The sequence below is a fragment of the Hydractinia symbiolongicarpus genome, chromosome 15, assembly GCF_029227915.1.
Source record: "Hydractinia symbiolongicarpus strain clone_291-10 chromosome 15, HSymV2.1, whole genome shotgun sequence".
NCBI classification, from domain to species: domain Eukaryota; kingdom Metazoa; phylum Cnidaria; class Hydrozoa; order Anthoathecata; family Hydractiniidae; genus Hydractinia; species Hydractinia symbiolongicarpus.
This window is the reverse complement of record NC_079889.1, coordinates 11403633-11425571: the sequence shown is the minus strand read 5'-3', so window position 1 is coordinate 11425571 and position 21939 is coordinate 11403633. Positions and strand designations below refer to the sequence as shown.

At 34.3% G+C, this 21939-nt stretch overlaps 3 protein-coding genes across 6 annotated transcripts in view; 2 read left to right on the top strand and 1 right to left on the bottom strand.

Annotated features, from left to right (window-relative positions):
* LOC130628826 (mitogen-activated protein kinase kinase kinase 19-like) overlaps nt 1–18544 on the top strand; it is a 26137-nt gene extending 7593 nt beyond the window's left edge. The window contains exons 5-10 of one of the 3 annotated variants that reach the window (XM_057441846.1): nt 128–206; nt 396–505; nt 921–968; nt 1374–1493; nt 1905–2012; nt 18526–18544. In XM_057441846.1, coding sequence (XP_057297829.1) covers nt 128–206; nt 396–505; nt 921–968; nt 1374–1493; nt 1905–1968 — 421 coding nt within the window. In that variant the 3' untranslated portion in view covers nt 1969–2012; nt 18526–18544. Of the gene's footprint in view, nt 1–127; nt 207–395; nt 506–920; nt 969–1373; nt 1494–1904; nt 2216–3248; nt 3578–18525 lie in introns of those variants that run through there. The other 2 variants (XM_057441845.1, XM_057441844.1) reach the window with 2 other exon arrangements.
* On the bottom strand, nt 2970–7295 carry LOC130628828 (forkhead box protein N4-like). Of its 2 annotated transcripts, none has more exons than XM_057441848.1 (4): nt 6477–7295; nt 5766–5808; nt 4965–5151; nt 2970–4646 (listed from the first exon to the last, which is right to left on the bottom strand). In XM_057441848.1, the coding sequence occupies exons 1-4, from the start codon at nt 7076–7078 to the stop codon at nt 4204–4206; spliced, it is 1275 nt and encodes a 424-aa protein (XP_057297831.1). In that variant the 5' UTR covers nt 7079–7295; the 3' UTR covers nt 2970–4203. The 2 variants fall into 2 exon arrangements, with proteins under 2 accessions (XP_057297831.1, XP_057297832.1); XM_057441849.1 differs by having other exon boundaries at nt 2970–4634; nt 6477–7294.
* Nucleotides 18470–21939, top strand: LOC130628827 (putative GTP-binding protein 6). The gene is made up of 7 exons (XM_057441847.1): nt 18470–18605; nt 18997–19785; nt 19972–20201; nt 20990–21198; nt 21273–21415; nt 21522–21686; nt 21765–21939. The coding sequence occupies exons 2-7, from the start codon at nt 19016–19018 to the stop codon at nt 21895–21897; spliced, it is 1650 nt and encodes a 549-aa protein (XP_057297830.1). The 5' UTR covers nt 18470–18605; nt 18997–19015; the 3' UTR covers nt 21898–21939.

Below are 21939 nucleotides of genomic sequence, written 5' to 3'. Positions count from 1 at the left end.
GCATCATCTGCTGGTTTAAATAAAATATAATATTGTAAATTGTCCCTTGTAAATAGAGCCTTAATTTTATCAAGAAGTTCATTGAGTTACAATAATAATGTATTTTTTATTTCTTTTTAATTTTCAGAGATATCAAAGGCGCGAATATTTTAATCACTGTAAAAGGAACAATTAAACTGATCGATTTTGGATGTGCGAAAGAACTGGTATGTTTCAAACATATTTCTGTTACTAAAGTGTTTCAAAAAATTGTGCCGCGCTAAAGAAATTGTGACCTTCACACAGCTCAAAGTTAAAAAAAAATTTTCCCCTTTGTACCCTACTGCTATACACATTTTTGTGTGCAAGAATTTTCACTTCCACATTTTTAAATTTAATTTGTCAATATTGTTTAGAGTTTAAGTCTTGGATCTACCGTTTTACTGAAATCAGTAAAGGGAACGCCATATTGGATGGCACCTGAAGTGATACAAGGTACTGGGTGTAATCATAAGTCTGATATATGGTAAGTGCGGCCACGATAAACGTGTTTCCTTAACAAACTAATATAATGTCACAAACGAAAACCTTTCTCATGTAGTTGATTTTTTAGTCATCGTAATTTAAGTAGGAACATTCAGCCTAACGCGCTAATGTACTTTTTACAAAATCTACATTTTTTTTGAGCTTCCTTCCTCTTTTTTTCTCTTTCTTTCTCAGAAGTATGAAACAAAGGTGAACTGCATAAGAAATTAGCAATTGGTGTGTCTCACTTTGTTAGTGTATTATCAAGTTAAAATCTAACACTAATTTCAAAATGTTAATGCAACACTTAATTAGCATCCAGATAGTTATCATAAAGGCAGAAGAAAAAAGTAAACTGGCTATCTACAAGCAAAATTCTTGTCGAAACATATAACTGAATTTCTTTGTTTTAACAGGAGCGTCGGCTGCACAGTCATGGAAATGGCTACTGGGAAACCACCATGGTAAGTAGCTTCATGTATACGCCATCAAGTGCGAGCCGATTTTTTTGCGTGGTTTTAATTTTGCGATAGAGAATTTAACAGGGATGCACAAGCTTTATAAAGAAAAGTCATTTTAAAAGGTTTCGTCTGCGTAAAGTTTTTTCTACTATTGATCTGTGCGCGAACGTTATATACTCGAAGTCAAATGCACATTTGTCTCTGTGTAGGAGTGGCTACAAACGGAAGCAGCGATGTGCGTCATCGCAAAGAACAGAGACTCAATATATTATACTCCATGTGAAAAATACCTCTCTCTCTGTGCAGGAGTGATTGTCCGCTATATGCAGCAATTTGCGCCATCGCAGAGAGCAGAGTCTCAATATATTATACATACTCCATGTAAAAAATACCTTTCTTTCTGTGCAGGAGTGAGTATCCGCCATACGCAGCAATGTATGCCATCGCAGAGAACACAAACCATCCACCAGAATTAGACGCAAATCACTCAGCAGAAGCAAGATCATTTGTTGCAGCTTGTTTAGTAAGGTAAACTCATTTGCTCGTTTAGCTGTGTAAGCGAGTCCTTACTCTCGCGCCACTTCCCTTCTTAGGAAGTCTCTACAAGATTTGCTGTTGCAACCAAATCCATTTGTATATTCTTAAAGTTTCAGTTATTCAGGTTTTTATAATAAACACGTCTTTCACAGCAGATTTTTTTAAAGATATGTTGACTTAATACCTGATATGAAGACTACTTGCAAAGTTTGAAATCTACGTAGTATGTTGACATTTAGCCTGGTGGCCATGTTAAGCTTATATTCACATTTTCTCGATATACTTTCCAGGCTAGTGTTCTTCTGACACAAAAATGTGTATTATAAGTTAAAAAGCACATTAAAAAATATATCAGTAAAGGGACTTAAAGTAACAGTATTTATAGTGTGCATTTTTAACTAGGGATATGAATATAAGACCGTCTGCCGAAGAAATGTTAAAGCATCCATTTGTCAAGAACACATAATGACGAAAAATTAGAACTCATAATGGTGCGACTCATCAATGGAGGTGCGCTCTATTCCATTCTTTTTACTGTATATCGAATGCGAAGATTTTGTGGCAAGCGATTAGCAATATTTCTGTTGTTTTTTTTACTTATTCTGCGTAACACAAATTATATTTTGTCTATATTTTTTAAGTGATCTGTATTTTTTATATTCAATTGTATATATTTTCTAGAGCTGGTCTCCAACTAATATCATTTTTCGTTATAAGATATCTTTTAATATTGTATTCGCATCTATAGTATGTGCTGCTTTTCATGCAACCATGCGAACAGCTGACAAAAAGTTTATGCTTGTATCTTAAGGGACCAAAATATTTGCGAAACTTACGTTTAGAGATGAGTGGTCCCAAAATACTTCATTTTTTTGTGAATAACTACATTTTCCCAAGACAAAATCAATATTTTACTTCACATAGCTTTCAGAAATAATTTTATTTTCAAATAAAAAACCAAAATCTCAATGGCATGATCCTACAGGAAATGAAAGGACAAAAAAATTAAACATTTTGCGAATAACTGATTTCTAAATTTCGCGTAACTTGATTTTGCGGGTTCGGTTCGTATCTGCGAAAATTAAGTAAAGTTTTGCAAAAATTTCTTCCGCAAATAATTACTTCGCAAACTATATTAAGTGTTTTTTCGTCAGTAATGTGAGAACAGTGATAATTACTTTCTAAGGTTTTCAAATCTTCGGATGTATAAATATGCATTTTCTGTTTTCGTCTGTTCGCTATGTTGGTTTTGTTGAAGACTTATTAAAATTAATTTAAACTGTAGAAATGGGAAACTTTCGTTCTTTGAGTGAAAGGAGATATGTTTAATCTGCTTTCAAACAACCCGCTTACTTCGCCGTCCCTCAACGCCGCTCTCTACCGCCCAAAATAAACAATAGACATTTGAATTTACTTTCCCTTGTTTTTATTGATGAAAAAATTGTGAAAAGCCTATAAATAGATAAATTGCTATAAATTTTATTTTTTTGGTTGTTTTAAGGTTTCGTCAAAATTTAATAAATACAATATATAAAAGACCAGACCTCGTATTAAATTGAAAATATGCATAAAATATGGATAGAAAAAAGGTCTGGAAATTAGGTTGATATGGTATAAAGATAAATTTATAAATAAAATTTTCTATTGATCATTTCTAACAAAATAAATAAATATGTACAGCGGTATAACAGCAACTTGGTGTCCAGTTACCCGAAGCATTTCTAACGTGCGTTTTAAAATTTTTAGCATGTTGCATGTGGACAAAATGATTCATGTGTGGACTACATGGTGCTGTTATATGCCATAGGTACTGTGGATTACTTCAGCTTTGTATAGAACTGTGTGACATAATCAACTTAATCTCTCTTTTTTTTGCTTTTTTCCTAGTAAAAGCCATCTTTTAAAAGAACAAACTAACGGTCATCCACTCGTCAAATAATATTTAAAAATTGTCATAAGCTAAAAAATTCTTGTGCTCCACGAAATAAATACTTCTAATATTTTTTAAAAAAATGTTATTTACATCGCGATATAAACATGTAAATATGACAAAATTTATTTACAAAAAACAAAAAGTGCTTTCTATCATTATGCAGTGCGTTCTAATGCTGACTCGTTTATCATCGCGTGAATTGTAAAAATGCAAGCTATAAAAAACTGGTTAAACAAGACATTTACAAGTCACTTGATCACCACAACACACACATACAACGAAGAGAAAAAACAAAATTTGAAATAAACAGAAAAAGACATGTGCTAAACATAATACACTCTAAAAACAAATTTGGCTGCACAAATAACAAAACAAAATTCGTTCCTAGTTTCCTTTAAAACAACTTCGCACGTGGTTTCGTACAAAAAAAACTTTCAATACATCATACATAGTGCTTTAAACACGTGACAATACGTTGCCATAGCAACATTTTACCAAGAAGTAAACAAACATAAACTCTAAAAAAGTGCAATAAAAATTATATGTAACAAAGAATTTAAAAAAGAATAAAAAATGTAAATAAAATCATATTGTTTGATTTCATGTAACCGAATCCTCAATTTTGCTCACACTGCCATCACCGTGTGCTCTGTATCGTATTTGAGAGAAGCTGTGGCGTGTTGCTTGCAAGATGAATCCAGTGACATGATAAAATGATTGGATCAACCAATCAGCTTTCTGACTTACTTCCTATTTAATACGTGTTGCTTAGAAACCAGCTAAGGTTGGAGGATGCACCGCTGAACTAAAGAAATTCGTCGCAGGAGACGAACCTTCTAACTTGATTGAACTTTCAACTTCAACCAAATCGTCTGTGAGGAACTTATTTTGATCGTGTAGACCAATGAGTTGGGAATTTTCGCTACTGTCAATCAGGTCGTTCCAAAATTCTTCAGCGTGCAAGTCATCCTGATTAAACAACAAGTCGTTACCAAACAGTTCTTTGGCTGCGTTTTCCACCGCCACTTCGTCTATCGGCTCCTCCTTTATGTCTACTTTCATTTCCTCCATGGGGATAGGTGTTGGAGTTGGCGCCGGTTCCGGCATTGTGGACTCGGGTACGGTATGTTCGGGTGACGGTGTTTTTGTATCATCCATTGAATCGTCATCTAAGGAGTCGCTGGACAAACTTAACTCGTCTAAAGAAGAATCTGTCATATATATTTTGTTAAGGTGCGTGTGGAGCTGCTTCAATGTACGATGTTCTGTATAGGCATAGTTTAATCGCTTGGGACGGGGTTACGTTTTTCGCGAGACGAGTTTTTTTCAATTTACGCGTTTATAATTATTTTCTGGTATCAAATTACCCTTTTGGATATAGAAAGATTTGGTTTGTTGACGTTAAAAAAGCAATTTTCTTGACGCGAAAGTTTCTTAAGACCCGCTGCCGAAATAAGAGGAAATATTTTCCTTATGACTGTATTTGTCCCATGTAACTCCAGCTTTAAAAACACGTCATTCACACTCACCAGGGTTAGCCATGCTAGCTTTTATCGCCTCAGGATGCTTCTTTTTCCATTTGCGTATTTCCCTTCGCAGTTGATCTTTCTTTTCAGGTTTGAGTGACCACAGACAACCTTTTCTCTGAGAAGTGCCGTCTGGTCGTTCTAATTTACAGAACGCTTTATTTAAAGAAAGATTGTGTCGAACAGAATTCTAAAAGAAAATAATTATATTGACTGAGTAACGTACAGAAAATTTTCAAAGCGAAGTATGTTGACTTCAGAGACACATCAACAGTTTTTGTGGCGAAGGATAGTCCTGAGATTTTAGAAAATCAATAAGGAAATGCATTAATCGATATATAGGTTTTTTTAGCGCGGCCTGCCTGACATTCGGGACCTTTCCGGGAAGAAAACGGGAACAAAAAGTCTAAAAGAATGTATAAAGAGGCTGTCAGGCTGTCCGAGCTAAGTTGTTTCGGCTGACAACGGTTTGAGAGATTCGAACCCCATTTTTGTTAACGCGATCTTTTGAGCATTTTCTAGTTTAATTCAATTACGCAATTGTATCAATGTAAAGAAATATTTAAAGAACTAGTTGTTAGCCCGTGGAAAAATCCACGGGGTCACCCGTCCTTTAAATTTACCCATTGCAATAAAGTGGACAAAAATATATCGCATTTGGTATTGGTGCGCATTTTAAAAATTCCGTGTTTCCGTTACGGGACGGCGCTTTTGCGGACACACAGACAGACAGACGACGGCTATTATTAAAGAGATACAATAATAAGAAAAAAAAAAAAGAAAGGAATTCCACTCGTATCATACTTTCCATCCATCGGGCGCTGTTTTGAAATATGGGAAACGAGACCTGAAATTAAAAAGAATAATATATGCTGTTAGATTTAAAAAAAGTGTGTGATTGAAAGCTTGTCCACAACTAACTCGATGGTATTAGAACTTACAAATAATAGAAGAATTAGCAATCTCTATAAAATGTACGAACAGCATGCCATTACATGACGTAACGAATACTCGTGCCCAGTTTTCACATATCTACATTTACTGCATCACGTTTTATATATTTTTATATTATGTTGTTTCAGTTGAGGTCACGTGATGTGTCAATATAACCACCACGTGCACACCTCTTCAATTATTAACCAATAGAACACCCCAAATTTTCAATGAATGAATGCTTTCATTCGCGGGTAGTTTTGATACAAAGCTCTTCTCCTTTGAGTTTTTTAGACAACAAATGTTATTTCATGTAAAAGATATCAAAACGGTGGAGTTCTAACTGTTCACCATTCAAAAAGATAACGGTGGGTAGGCAAATGAACAGTCAGCAATTTTTTATTCTACATCCATATTTTTCGTCTCAGATATGTTGCACTACCTGTATTAGTTTCTGTGAAAAATGAATAAATTAGCAAGCATCTTCTTGCAAACTAAAATCCCTTTTGTTAAGACAAAAAATCCTTAAAGCTAACTGTGATCGGACAAAACAACAACAAAAAGAACAGAAACATCACTTACTGCATGTACTTGTATATTTCACTGACCGGAAGACTACCATGATCGCTATTTCGTAACGCCATAGCTATTAAACAAGAATATGAAAAAACAGGCTTCGGAAAAACCTTTTGTCCGGGCGTTCCGTTTTCCTTTCCTTTTTCATGCACATATTTTTGATGGTGCATTAAATTCTGTTGGTGCATCTCTGCTCTCTGATAGAGCGTCTGTGCTTGATGTTGCTGCGGTAATGATTGCGGGATGGTCATATACGCGATACTTTGCGGTGTCATTGTTTGAATGTTCGTCCGGTTGGTGGAAAATTGCACCGGCATATTTGTATTTGGGTCGACCATCAGGGAAATGGTCGGCTGTCTAGTGGGCTGTTGGTCGACCGGTAAACCCACATTATGCACCCAATGTAAATTTGATATGTCTCTTGTTATGGATTGCCGATCGATTTTCATGGGCGTTCGTCCTTGCTCCAATTCTTGCAGTTCCTGCAAGTAATCTCCATAGGTAAACTGACCATAACAAGCATTTGACGAGCCGATATCGAAGTCAATATCATGCACTGTAATCGCGTCGAGATCGCAAATGTTATTGTTTCCATATTGACTGTACATTTTCTTGAAGTAAACTAAAACTACTATTTACAGGATGATCGGAGCTGCGTTACGTCTACATATATGGTTATGTGTGGAGTTAACAAAACAGAGGCGACGTTGGTTTTACGTGCAATTAGTGATAATAGACATAATTATATTTGATAAACTTTCTCGACACCATCTCCTTGTGCATTTCTTTGCCAACCCCGAATGTTGTTTAAAACGGACGGGTTGAAGTTGTTTCCTTACGCTTCAGTGGTTTCAATACATAATAGCAGCTTTCTGATTGGCTGCATTTTTACGACACTTAATACGATTGGTTGAATAATTTGAATTTTTAAAACAGGTGATTGGATAAACCTAAAAATGGAAACACGGTCATCGCTTTTTCTTTGTTCGAGTTATCTCTCTGAAAAGGAGATTCCCTTCCCGATTTTCATGCGCGTGCTGTATCAGGTCACTAGCGGTGTATTTACTACTTCTTAAAGATATACTGCATCTTACCATGGCTTTCACGCTGAGCGCTGTAAAAGAAGTAAAAATACCACTTGAATAAAATGAAAGGAACTCACACAGAGACAAACATACACAAGTTTGAAACATTACAGAAAATATATTGTCACCACACTGCGAAGAGCTTGCACCTGTGTGAGACAGGAGATGGAAACAAATTTTGCCCCGTAGCACTTGAGAGGACCAATTTAAAATTTATTTTTTTTATACCAAAATCAGCCTTAATCATGTGAAGAAAAAAAAGTTAAAAAATGTGATGAAGTGTGAAACCAAAGAAATTGTTTCAATCAATGAAATCATTGGTTGCATTAGAAATCATAAAAAGTACAAACATTTTTGCGCCTCTTGGAATAATTTTGATCGTTTTGATCGATTTTTAATTTTGATCGGCACGATCGTATCATGTTATTGTATATTTAAAAGCATATTGTACTAGGACTTGTTTACTTGAAATTGGCTGTCGAACGAACGGCCGAAACGTCGTAAAGTGGAGTGATTATTACTTTTTTATTTTAGCCCAATTTTTAAAAATGTAATTTTCTGCCGTTATTTTTTTGGCGACTCATTCAAAAAAAAAAAGAGAGAAAGAGTTATAAATTCCACTTCTACGCAGCGAAGGTGAAAGATAACCTGTTTGGTTGTGTTTACTGAAATTATTTTTAAGAATACTTAAAACTCGTTCTGTTTTCAGAATATATCACACTGAGATGTTTATGTAAACATCTTTCAATCGGTTGCTGCATCTATTTATTCCTGCATCTATACCGCTACCAGGTGCTCTCCATTGCAGAGGTAAACTAGATATGAAGTAAAAATATTCTCAAATCGTAAATAAAATGATAACTTAATAACACGCCTTAGCACTGTTTCTTTTTTTTATCCTTTATTTATCTTTATTATCACTGCGTCTAATAGAGAACCGTTCTATTTCACTTGAGCAGATAACTTAAGCATGAAATACAACCTCTAAGAAGGAGAGTGTGCAGCTGCCTGCTTATTTGAAAAAAGGTATTCAACGAATTAATAATATTTTTGAGAAATATAAGAAATAATTAATGGCAACATAGTCAATTTGAGAACAGAAACTTTTTATGCTATTCTGAAAATTTTTCAGGATAGTTGTATATGTCGAAAAGCCCTTAGAAATGAACGAAATAACTCAGTGGCCTGGGTTTGAAGGTGGTTTACGCTTAACACCATTTTACTGCACAGGAATCTCCTTTGCGTCACAAAATTTGCCGGCTCCCCAATCACCTTAGCAACGAAACCATCTCTTTCGGTATAATTTTTATAGCAGCTGCCATTTTTCTAAAAATGGCAATAATGTAACGTGCGAACGAATGCATATTTTAATTCGAATATGAAATGCGAATTCGAATGTTTTCAAACACAACCATATTCTGTATAACTGTCACGTTTTCAATTTAACAAATGATTTTTACATGTTTGAATTTTTTCGAAAGTATTGAGAAAATATCTAACAAACGAAAACAAATATTTTTCTTCTTTCGTGAGAAATGAGATGCTGTTTTTGTTATGATAGACTTGTAATGTATTTTGTAGAATGATCGAGAACATCGAGAACAAAAAGCGTATTTTTTTTAAAAAAAGATGGCGCAACCTCGTCCCCACGCCTTTTTTCTCTTTATAACAATCTCGGACGGCGTTAAATCGAATTTAGGTAATCTTTAATGAAAAAATTACAAACAAAAACTTATGATTAAACCCAACACTTTTCTCACTAATTATTGTGGAAAAACATTCTGCTAATGAGAGCTGTGCGCTTGTTGCAACAAAAATCTTGGTGGTGTAAATGTAAGGAGAAAATTTGAAAAAGCCATTACCTGAAAAAAGATATGTCTGCTACATCATGGAGTAGCCGCTAAATACTTTTCTGTTTTTTTCGGAGAGATTTCTGTTTGAAAAGTGAAAAGGTTAAAACTATATCTGAAGAATAAGCCAAACTTTGTATCGCGAAAGTTGCGCCGCGAAACTTTGTATCGCAATAGCTTGTATCGCGAAACTTAATAAGAGAAAATACACAATTTTCCATGAGCCATGTATGACACTTAATCCTCCTAAAACTTTCCTTTTATAATGGTAACCTGAAAACTGCATGAAAGTACCTTGGTATAATACTTGACAAAAATCTTACCTGAGGTAAACCGTAATCAAATTTTAAATGTGTAAAACCACTGTATCGTACATAGTTATACCACATATGAAAATATAGCATGGATATTGGCAAGTAAAAAATAAATGCAAACAAATATACAGTAGACTCCCGGTAACTCGAACTTTTGTTAGCTCGAACTGTTTTCTACGGTCCCTTGGACATTTCTTAATACTTCCTTATAAAAACTACACCTTAACTCGAACCCGGATAACTCGAACATTCGTTTTCTCGAACCATGTTTTGGTCCCCCTTAAGTTTATTTCTTCGGATAACTCGAACGTTTTAGTGTCTAAGTAGAAAATAAATGTTCGAAAAATGAATACTGGTATGTAATGTAGCCAGAAATTTCGAAAAAGCTGTTTTTAAATGGTTCTCTTTACAAAGAAGCCAAATGATGCTTTTTATGTCAATATGATAAAAGAGAAAGCTCTTCAATATGTTGAAAGTTTTGATCTTACAAATTTTAAAGCGTCAGATGGATGGCTGGAGAAGTGGAAAAAAAGGTCAGAAATAAATACATTCACCTAACAAAAGTTACTTCTGGAGTTACTCCGGGAGTACATGTTGTTTAGTGAAAACGTAGCCTGTCTTCACAAATACATCAACCTAAGAAGTCGAGTTGTTGAACAAGAACTATCAACAAGGTTAGTCAAACCGACGTACGAAATTTCTTTCAGTGAAAACTTACTAGATTAGTCCCTTGGAGGTTTGAGTTACCGGAAGTTAACTTTATTCTCAAACAAAAACATGCTCTTGGAATAATTTTCAATGCCGATAAGTATTTCAATTCAAAATCGCTTTTTTTTCTTCTGTATCTTTTTTTGTGAATGCACGCCATAGATTTTGAGTAAGTTTTATTTTATCTAAGGAATTTAATGATAAACAAGATATGTCTTCTACTTGTCCCTGCCATATTGTCATACACTTATTTATTTGACAGCCAATTACTAACAGAAATGCAACGCAGGACAACGTGGCAACCACACACGACTGCTTTTTTCTACTCGTTTATCACACGAGTCACTATTCTTGGGAATAACTTTCGGGGTGGCTTTTATGTGATGTCGTTGCGACGCAAAATATCTTCAAGAAAACAGCTATTTTAGTTGGCAAGAGAGTCAGGACCGTGAAGAACCCGGCTAAGATTGTGATGAAGCGTAGAAAGATTGTGACTTAAGCTAAAGTAGGAAACACTTTCTTGTGTGCGAAGCGTGAGATTTATGTTTTTAGAGAAATATTCAACGTGATAGGAATTTCTGAAAATAAAATTTTACTTTCGTGAGAACTAATTTTGGCGAAGTTGACAAGTCCTAATAATTCGCGAAAATTAAATTTCGCGAATTCGCGAAAAAAAGAATTTGATACTATTTTGTTTCTCAGTTTATACCGTTTTTAATGGGCTTGAGATATATAAACTATATGTAGCTAGTTACGGGCAGATCACAAGAGAAAAATGAGTGTAAATATCAGCAAGCGCAATCCAATACCTCCACCGCTTTCCTCTCTAAAAAAGCCCTTTGGACAAGGCAGCATGCCCCTAAAAAAAGATCATAAAGTAACTAAAATTTTCAGCGTGACGCGGATGTTTCTATCTTAAGAATCCTTGCGCAAAACAAAAGGCGAAAGTCGTAATAGTCTGTTTCAAATAAATTTCTGACAGTGAAAGCATCTTTTTTAAAATCGACCTTAATACATTTTCAATGAAATGATTTAGCCACGGCGAAAACTTCTTAGCCAAGCGCTCGCAGTAGGTCTGCATTTTATTTGTCTTTTTTTGCACATGCGCGGAAATCATATCAAAACGTAAACATTGAAACACTGCGTGCAAATCGGTCCGTGCAAACCAGCATGGAAAGCGTTCCAGTCTTAAAAATTGTCTTAGTTAAGGGTCGTTTTTTTCTTAAACCTATATCGCACCCATCCCAGTTAGTTTTGATATAATTTATATATGTAGCTTAGTAGACTTTCTAATTTTAAAGCTTTAGTTAGCTATCCATATATCCTAGCTAGCTAGTACCGCTCTAAACAAATGCTAAATTGTTTCTCAGCAGAAAAGGTGCAATTCTAATGAATGAATGAATAAATGAAATAAACATATTTCAGTTTACTAGGAGATAAATACATTATTGATTAAAAATTATGCCCTGGGAAACCCCGGAAACTGCCAAAGTTAGCAGAGCTCGAAGTATGACAGCCACCGTGGACAATACAAAACTCATAATTTACACAGACAACACTACAAAACAAGACAGACAGGCGAACCCAAAAAAAAAAAAGTGGTGTGAAAGTGATTGTGAACAATAGTAATTTTAGATATATATAAATTAAACATAATTAGACAAGAATGTATGCTTTATTAGAGATTTAAGTCTATGCAATCAAGAGAAGATGTAAAAGTCTTATTTCAGGTAAGGCATTCTGACAACTAGACCAAGTACGAACAGCACGCGAATTCAGGCCTAGGCTGTTAGCACGAGTATTATGAAGGAGAGAGAAGTCAATTGAAAAGGTACCAATCAGAGGAACAGGTAGATTGTTGTGAAATTATAAATAAATATTACATTTTACAGTTTCACAGTATCTGTGAATTTAAGGATGCCTAAATCTTTATTACATTGGTTTGCAATTGTTCTGTGGTTGGCAAAATTCATAAGACGTAAAGCACAATTTTGAAGGACAGTGATTCGGTTCACTTGTAACCCAGATTTAGGAGCAATAATTTAGATTTGGGTGGAAAAGAGCATTAAACTGACAGAAGAACATCCATCTGCACATAATGTCTTATTTTTGCAATGATTCCATTAACCTTTTTCAGTTTGGTTGCAACTGAATTAATCTGGGACTTCCATCCTAGGTTAGAATCAAGCAGTGCACCAAGATATTTTATGGTTTCACTAGGAAAAACCTTTTCATCACCAATAGAAGGCTTAACTTCACAGTTAATGGGTTTAGAGGGATGTCTAAAGAGTATATATTCTGTTGTACTAGCATTAAGAGATATTTTGTTAGCACTGAGCCAGTGCCAGAGGAATCTAAGATTGACTTTTTTGACGAGGGATTTCAATGAGAAATTAAAATGCAGCAAGTTTGTATCGTCAGCAAAGTGGTGAACTAGGGAAAATTTTATTGCTTCGTGTAAGTCATTAATATAGAGCAAGAAAAGAAGTGGGCCAAGTACAGATCATTCAGGAACAACATGCTTCATAAATATTCTAGCCCCTATTTCGAGGTCTTTAGCTGGGTTGGTAATGTTTACATACTGTTGTGAAATCTCTACATACATTAGGCAATCATCCAGTTAAGGCAGAGTTTTTTTGTAGGGGTTATAACTCTTAGGTTAGTCAGTACAAGGGTGCTGATAAGCCGCATACGCCGTTAAAAGTGCGGGTGAGTTCAGAATTTTAAAAAGAAATCAAGTATTTGCCTGAAAAACCCTGCATACACCAGAACAATGCCTGAAAAAGAAAAGAAAAACTAATGATTTAAAAAACTATAAAAATTAAAATAAACTTACTATGTGGTGGTAAAGTTTTTAAAGGAGAATTAAGCCAAATTTTTTTTCTTTGAAAATATCTGTTACAAACCCTACTGATTTTGATGGTATATATATAAAAAAAAATGAAATTCTTTGAATTTACATCCCTTTTCTAGCCTAAAAGTTGACAACAGTAATCGCCATGTTAAAATCAAAACAATATCTGTGATGGAGATGGAGTTTTTTGATCTCTTCTTAATTTTTTTTAAAGTTGTTTACACAATCTGAACACACTTAACAGCGTATTTGTTGATTTTATGTTTCTACCATACACGAAGCCTACTTGTAGAGCTTATGGTTGTAGAAATAGTACTGGGAAAGGAAAGGTGAAGAAGTCTTTCTTATGATTCCTCGACCAAGCAGTAGCGACGAAAAGTTGCGTTGTTTGAGATGGATAAACAACATAGGTCGCTTTTTTGTTATTGTTATTGTTTGTTTGAAAATGCTAAGTCCCGTTATATGTCAACAAATTCTTTAAAACCAGTATATTTTCCATTTGGATCAGTAAATTCTTTCCTTATTTTTCGCATAACACAAGCTGGAATCACCTTTCATAATAATGTACCCAAACCGTGTATATACTGTTGGTAACTGGTGTACCTCATTTCTCTACAACGAAATCAAAGTTTATGTTATAGTGTAAACCAGGAGAAAATATTCAAAAGAAATTATTCATTCATCAAAACTTTTTTAAAACAAATTGTTATTTGAGGCACATGGGCTCTCCTCCTCTTTTATTTGATATTCAAGGAATGACATTATTTTTTAATTAAATAATCTGAGATGGTGTGTATTTTCATAGCTCGTGGACCTGTTAGATTATAAAGCAAAAAGTGAGAAGGTAATAAAAACGTTTTTTTATGTGTGACTATGAGAAATATGGTTTGTGAAAATATTTATGAGAAATATGTTTTTTGAAGAAAGACTTACTTATTAAATGTTGTATGCTGGCTGTCTCTAACACTATGCGGTTCAAAGATAAAATTTCAAAATCCTTGTGCATCGTGATGCACTTGTTATCTTTCAACTTATAGTTCAATAAATTGGAAAATTCTTGGCAAAACTTGAATATTCTACTTCTGAAATAGGAGAGTCAGAGCAGGAGCTTGAATTTTCCATATCTCGCTGCTCCGCTCAGCGCAAGCTTATGCTTTTTCAGCGAAAGATACTTCATGATATAATCAGTATCCAGAATCAGCCGTGGCCTCAGAAAATTTAAATGCCGCCTACCGTTCGTTCGTAAAAGGGGTAACTTTAATATTAAAATCAATCCAGAATTTGTGAAACGAACATAATAGTGACCGAAATAATGCTATTTAAGTTTGAGGCTTAATTCCCCTTAATTGAACTGTTTTTGATAGTTTACAATAAGATTTACTTGATAAATAACTTATATATAAACTTTATTAACTCTTTTACCTTCAAGCGCCTTTTTCCAACTATTTTCCGCATGGTATGATACCCGGAATTGCATTTCAGGAATGTTCCAAGCGAGTTCGGAAAGTGTGGGCGGTTTCAGATGACAACCACCAATTTAATTGGAAAAGTCACCCGAACTCGCCCTTATATATGCGGGCGTTTGCGGCTTATCAGCACCCTCTTTAATCAGTCAGGAAAAACTTTTAAATATGCTGTTACAGTATAAAAGGAACTACACCTCTTAATTAGGCGTCTAATACATCCTACTTAAGCAGCAAATTGCTTATTCCAAAATTGGCACAGAAGGCGTCAGTATACGAAAAAAAATGGGTTATTTTTTTAGAAAACAATTTTCCATGATTAGATAGAAAAAGATGTGGGCTTTAAAATGGTGCAAAAGTATTTTTTTTAAAAAAATGTATTTAAGATAGATTAATTTTTCTTATGCGATAAAGATCCAATATTTGTTCACACATAATCATCTTAAGTATTAATTTTTACTACTCAATTATGTTCAAGGTTATAAATGATAGCCAACTCAAGGAGGAAAAATGATTTTCGTATGCAGTTAAAAGATTCTTTTGAAATTTTTCTCCTATTTCCCATAAGGATATTTTTATTTTTATTTTTTGTCTTCCGAAGTTGAACATAATTTACTGTGAAAAACATGGCAAAACCAGTTTATAAGTTAACAGCGAATAAAAATGTCCCATCGTCATAAAGCTTTTATATCATGAAAAAAAGAAGAAAATCCAAAACAATACTCAACTGTGTTTAATTGCGAATGTGAGCAAACACGTGCAGCATAAACAGAAGATGTGAAAAAAACCTGTTAACAAATAGTCATTATAGTCATAGTGATCAATTATTATGCAGAAGTAAAAGATTGCTGTAAGAAACTTAAAAGCTCTTTTTCACAGTGTTAAATTTTTAGGAGAGTAATGTTTGATCTTTAATGAGAGGAATGTTTGATCTAAAAACGCTTTTTTTTTATTTCTTGAGACAATTAAAAATTGTGGAAAATTTTAATACTAAATACTAAATAACTCCAAAAGTAAAAAACAATAAGAAAAAATTAAAAAAGCGTTTTTAGATCAATGTCTTCTGATCGCAAAAAAGCAAACAGCAAACTTGAGAAATTAATAGTTTTGTAAAAGAGATCTTTTTTTAGGAGAGGGGTCTTTTTTTTTCGTGTCTATTAAACCTTTAAATTTTATTTTTTCTTAATACTTTTTATACCATTATATAGGTAATTATATAGGCTTTCTAAAAATATATACATTAATATATCAAAATAAAATTTAATTTAAGCCAATAAAAAGTGATGAAGGGAACATGTGTTTTTATGTGGAAACTTCCTCGCCTAAATAAGGTGTAATATCCATCTTGTAAGTAACATACTTATCGCCTGTACAGGCAATATGGCAGCAAGTCAAGGTTTCCACTGCTCGTTGTGATATGGTTGTTTGCAGAAAATTAAGCTATACGTTGACTAAAAGCGAGCTGTATCTTATAAGCCCTTCACTAAGTAAACATTTAAAGTTTAAGACCAGGGAATAAAAGAGTCGTATATTAGCATTTGAAATATAGCACAGCATAGTTAGGCTGTAATTCACTTATTTAACCTGAGCTAAGAAGCAGGCTAAGTCTCTGTAGAATTAAAGATGTTATCCAGATAAGAAGATTGAATTGGCTGGGGCACTTGGAAAGAATGGAGGAGGATAATTGGGTAAGAAAGTGTAGAGACTTGATAGTTCCTGGGGCAAAGCCCAGAGGCAGACCGAGAAAGACTTGGCAGGAGGTTATAAGAACAGACTTGATAGAGAGGAAGTTGAGTTTAGATCTAACACAGTCTAGATCAGATTGGAAGAGGGTCATTAATATACCCCGTCCAACCCATGCTCGCATGGAAAACGGACGTTAAGCCGAGAATGATGATGATGATGATGATAGACATTTAATTTAAAGGTAACATATTAATTATACTGTAACAGCATATTTAGAAGACTGGGGTTCGATTCTCCTTGGTGGTTATTCAATATGGCAAATGAATGTTACCTAGCCTCGGATTAAACCAAACCAGGTGAGAGAAATTGGGGAGATAGCACAATGTGTGGTCCATTTAATGTTGCAGGAAGTCGTCTAGTTGAGCGCGACTCATAATTGGGCCTGTGTTGCTCAAAATGAGCATTAAATACTTTTACTACTATTTTTACAGGCATGTCTATAAATTTGTACTATTTATATATATACTATCGATAAAATATATTACTTACTTACTTAGGACTCCCCATCTAAGTAATGACCCCTACAGCAAATAATAGACAGGGTATATCTTATATAATAATACGCAGTGTATGTGACGGTCATAGTGGATGTGTTCATTTTTTTTGAAGTCGCCGAAATTTTTATTTGAAGTATATAGCCGAAAGAAGTATGTCTCAAATGTTAAATTTTATGACGCTACGGCGCAACATCAATATCACTACTTTAACACCAATATCTTATTTTAAACTAATGAAGCCATTACAGTGCACTTAATACTTGAGGCCAAATAACTGGGAAACGAGGTGGTGACGTCAGTTATTTTTCACCGCGTGGGTATTTAGGGACCACCTGGGACCAATTTGAGTAAGTTTCTTAAACATGGGTTGCTGAATCCGTTTCTAAATGGACAGGTTGATGATGTCATCAACAAACTTTTAAACCCAAATATCTCTGCAACCGTTTGTCAAAGATACATTATCCTATACATTTTCTTGATCAGCGTTTCCAGATCTATACGATGATCTTTGCTGACGTCAGCAAAATTTTTAAACCTTTGTGTCTCCTTAGGTGTTCCCTGAAAAACATATGATAACCTCTCACTGCTGATGTCAGCAAAAAATCTAAAACAAGCTTTTTTTCATTATCCTTTTGCCTCCGTGGATTTTTCCACGGACTTTATTGACTAGTCTATATAATAATATGAAGAGTGTCTGTCTGTGTCAGGTATTAGTTAATGTGTTTATTTTCCTTTGCTGCTGCTGAGAACGTTATGTCTTTAATGTTAATCGAAAAATTAAACATCACAACGTCAATAACATAAATTTAAATTTAAATTAATGATACCATCTAGGCCAAATAAGAGAGACAGAAAGAGTGTCCTTAGGTAATCCTAGCATTAAAGATGTTATATATACAGATAAAAAAATTGAGTTGGTTGGGAGCCTTAAAAAGAATTAAGGAGGATAATTGGGTAGGAAAGTGTGGAGACTTTATACTTCCTTGGGTAATGTACAGAGGTAGACAGAGAAAAACTTATCAGAAAGTAAAATGGACAGACCCAATGCAGACAAATTTGAGTTTAGAATTAACACAGTCTAGATCAGATTAGGAGAGGGCATAATGCTAGCATAGAAAACAGACATTAAGCCGTAAAATGATGATGAATGCACCTGCCTAACGCAAATAACTCCAGATGAAAACTGGGCTTGTCAATAGCTAACACAGCCTAGAAAATACAAGCATAGTAAAAGCCAGGTACAAAATGTGCTAGCAGGATAAGTTTATGTAAAGGAAGAAGCCCGGGGGACCAGGTTTACTGTTTTATTTTAATAAAACCTGGAATTTTACCAGGGCTGTCATATCAGATACAACAAACTGAAAACAGACTAATAGTCTGTTAAACGTTACGTTAGATTTTGCTCTAAATAGTACACAATATGTTTGTGAGATTGTTTATCATATTTTATGGAAAAGTAAAAAAGTGCATGAGATCTTTGTATCAGGAGACTTTGAATGCTTTGACTCTGATTGAGAGTTCTCACCATATGTCTTTAGTTAAACTGGAAGACACCCTACAACAACAAACCTGACATGACAATCAATTTAAAGCAGAACAAAACAACAATAGTCCGAATGTAAGTTCAGCCAAAAATCCCCTTTTTTGCAAACAGGGAAACCATATAAATATTTGTAGACAAACACCTTTAAATAAGTAAGAAACACTGTATCCTGATCGAGATATTTGTCCTAAAAACTTTTGCAGTTAAGAAACTTTTGTGCATTTTAAAAAAACTTATTTGAAATCGAGTCATAATTGTTTGGAAAGACTTAGAATGTTCTAAAGTTTTAATCTTTTCTAATACTTGTTATCATAAGGTTTATGCAAGGGATATGAAAATCTCAGATTTAATTTTCAATTTTTTGTACCAATAGACAACATGTTCATTGCTTGCGAAAAGATTGTTTACTTTTTATGTAATTTCACTTTATATATTTTCTTAATTTATATATATTTTTACTTTATAGAAGTTGATCAAGGGAAAATATGTTGTCATGCATGAGACAAGCTGTCTGTCCAACACACCTGAACCATGCTAAGTTCAGTTTTAACATGTCACAACTGTTTATACATAGACAATATTTACATTTTTCACGTATCTTTGAAAAGCATAAAAAAAGTAAAAATAAAATACTTCACCAAGAAGGTGTGGCAGAATCTCTAAAGAAAGAATCACCTTTTTTGTTTAAAGCGATTAAATCTGTTAAATCTCATGAGAAGAAGAGCCTGTCATATAGAGAAGAGAGACCATTGATTTTTCAGCCAATTACAGTTGATGCTGGTGATCTCGAAGACAACCACTCAGACATTTTTAAAGAACTGAAAATACATGCAGCAAAATCAGAAAAAGTTTTTATAATACAACCAAACTTTAAGTGGGGAAAGGAACGTTTTCTAACAAAATTAATTGATAACAGACTAGCTGAAGCAAAAGCCTTAATTGAAAGTGTGCAAAGCTGGGGTGTTCATTCCTCATCCATCGAATCTGTACATGAACATAATCCTAAAATGTTTTTTGGTTCAGGTAAAGTTCTGGAGCTGTCTGAGCAAATAAGAGAACTGATTAACAAGCATAGTGTTACTATGGTTTTTTTAAACACAGGAAAATTAACTTTAAGGCAGATCAAAGAACTTGAGAGTGCTTGGGGATGCAAAGTGTTTGACAGGTATCGTGTTGTACTTGAACTATTTAAAGAAAGAGCGAAAACGAAAGAAGCCAAGCTACAGGTGCAACTAGCAGAAGTTCAATACTTACGGTTTGTAATTCTATATTCATCTTTAAATATTTCTTAAAGATTTTTTGAAGTCTCCTATCTTAGTCACATGACTTTGTAAGTTAGTAAATTCTAGTGATAACAGTTGACCTTGTAAGTTTAACATCAACACATTATTAGAATATGTAGGTGTGTGAAAATAAGATAAAATAATTAATGTTTTTTTAGGACCCATATCACATCAGACGATTTGCACTATGATCAACAGAGAGGCGGTGGAAAAGGTCGCTTTGGAGGTGGAGAAACAGAAATGGAAAAAATAAAACGTCAGCTCTCTGACGCAGAGGCTAAAATAAAGAAGTCTTTATTACACATCAAAGGTCAGCGTTCACAGGCAAAAGCGGAGCGCATAAAAAAGAAAGTTCCACAAGTTGCTTTGGTAGGCTACACGAACGCAGGTGCGTCACATCGATATGTTTGCAGTTTACTAAGGAATTTGTGTAACATATATTGAATTTTTAATCTCAAACCTATTCTTATATTGTTCCTTATACTTATGGTATGTTTTTAATTTTGTTTTGTGTTTTTTTTTCCAATTTAAGGGACCTAAAAATTGAAAAGCATCTAAACGTTCATTTGCCAGTGTCTCTCTGTAATTTACACTCAAGCATTCTTTCTACTGCAACCTTTTACAAGCAGTAACCGGCTTTTTACTAGGCGGATTATTTTGTGCAGAGCGGAGCAATTATTTTTCTTTCTATCAAAATTCTCGCGGAATGAAAAGTTAAAATGCACCATCCACTCAGAGCACACATATGTGTACATGTAACATAAACTCGAAACTAAAAATCATTTCAGTATTTTTATTAGGAGTATTGAACTTTAAAAGTTTTAATTTATAATTAGGTCTCCATCAAAATTAAATGCAAGTGGTTGAAATAAGAATATTTTCAGGCTCAAATTTTAAAAATGATTTTAGATCTGATTCTTGCAGGGAAAGATGCAAGTGTGCAAACAGTTGTAATGGTGTATTTCATTTTTATTAATTCTTCTATGTTTGTTTGAGACGATTTTCTGTTCCTTTTACCCCGTTTGCAACGTTATGATTAAAACAAGGCGTATCCTATCTTCAAATCTGCAACAGTCGTGGCACTCTGATAACTTGATAAATCGAAAAGGTTTGCGTGTGCTGTTAAGCTTTACGAATAATTGTAGTCGTCAAAATGAATGGTTTTGCTGTTTCTAGGAAAGACTACACTGGCGAAATTGCTATCTCACGATGCTCATATGCAACCTGAAGATAAACTATTTGCCACTCTCGATACGACGGCACATCGCGGAAAGTTGCCGTGTGGTCTTAACCTTGTTTATATCGACACTGTCGGCTTCATATCCGACTTGCCACACGAATTAGTGGAATCGTTTTCGACGACTTTAGATGACGTTAAGACAGCTGTAGGTTTGTGATACGTCGCTCTCCACCTTTCTGGCTGTCTTTATTTTGATTGACAATTTCATATTTGATTCAGGATGTGCTTCTCCACGTGTCAGACTGCGCTCACCCAGAATTTGATTTGCAAAAGAAAACAGTTGAAGATGTACTTAATAAGTTAAACCTAAATCCGGACCTCCTGCGTAATATGGTTAACGTACTTAATAAAATCGATCTGAGGTAGGTATTATTTCGTGAAAAACCTTGTTTATTATTTTTTCAAACTTCCCACAATTTTTGTTCTAAAACATAACACCGCACGCAATATTGCAGATTTTTTATTCAGGGAGCCAGTCGTGGATGACTTAGTTGAAGAGAAAGCTCTTAGCATTTCGGCTACGAAGGGGACTGGTGTTGAAGAATTACGTCATCTGATTGAAAGGAAAATTTTAGAAGCCACTAATCGACGACGTGTTCAAGTTAACATCGATCAACAAGGCGGAGAATTAAGGTATTAAAAATTTGTGATATTTTAAGACATTTTCTTGAAAGCTAGCATCAAACTTAATCTCATAATTGTCACTTTTAGCTGGTTGTATCATTATGGTACTGTGCTAGATACAATCGCTCACGAGGATGGATCTCTGGACGTTATTGCAATCTTAGATGACGGCAACCGAAATAAATTTGAGAAGAAATTCCATGTGAAGTTAAAACATTAATACAATGTTTTTTGAAGAAATATTCTCTATTGTCATACAAAA

Bases quoted from the DNA above. Each gene is read 5' to 3' on its own strand.
- LOC130628828 (XM_057441848.1), bottom strand. From the start codon at position 7,078: ATGTACAGTCAATATGGAAACAATAACATTTGCGATCTCGACGCGATT. The intron at 5,152-5,765 runs GTATGATACGAG...ATTTTCTTTTAG, and splicing joins CAGCGCCCGATGGATGGAAA to AATTCTGTTCGACACAATCT. The intron at 4,647-4,964 runs GTGAGTGTGAAT...TATATATGACAG, and splicing joins AGCTAGCATGGCTAACCCTG to ATTCTTCTTTAGACGAGTTA.
- LOC130628827 (XM_057441847.1), top strand. From the start codon at position 19,016: ATGTTGTCATGCATGAGACAAGCTGTCTGTCCAACACACCTGAACCAT. The intron at 21,199-21,272 runs GTAGGTTTGTGA...TATTTGATTCAG, and splicing joins TAGATGACGTTAAGACAGCT to GATGTGCTTCTCCACGTGTC. The intron at 21,687-21,764 runs GTATTAAAAATT...TGTCACTTTTAG, and splicing joins CAACAAGGCGGAGAATTAAG to CTGGTTGTATCATTATGGTA.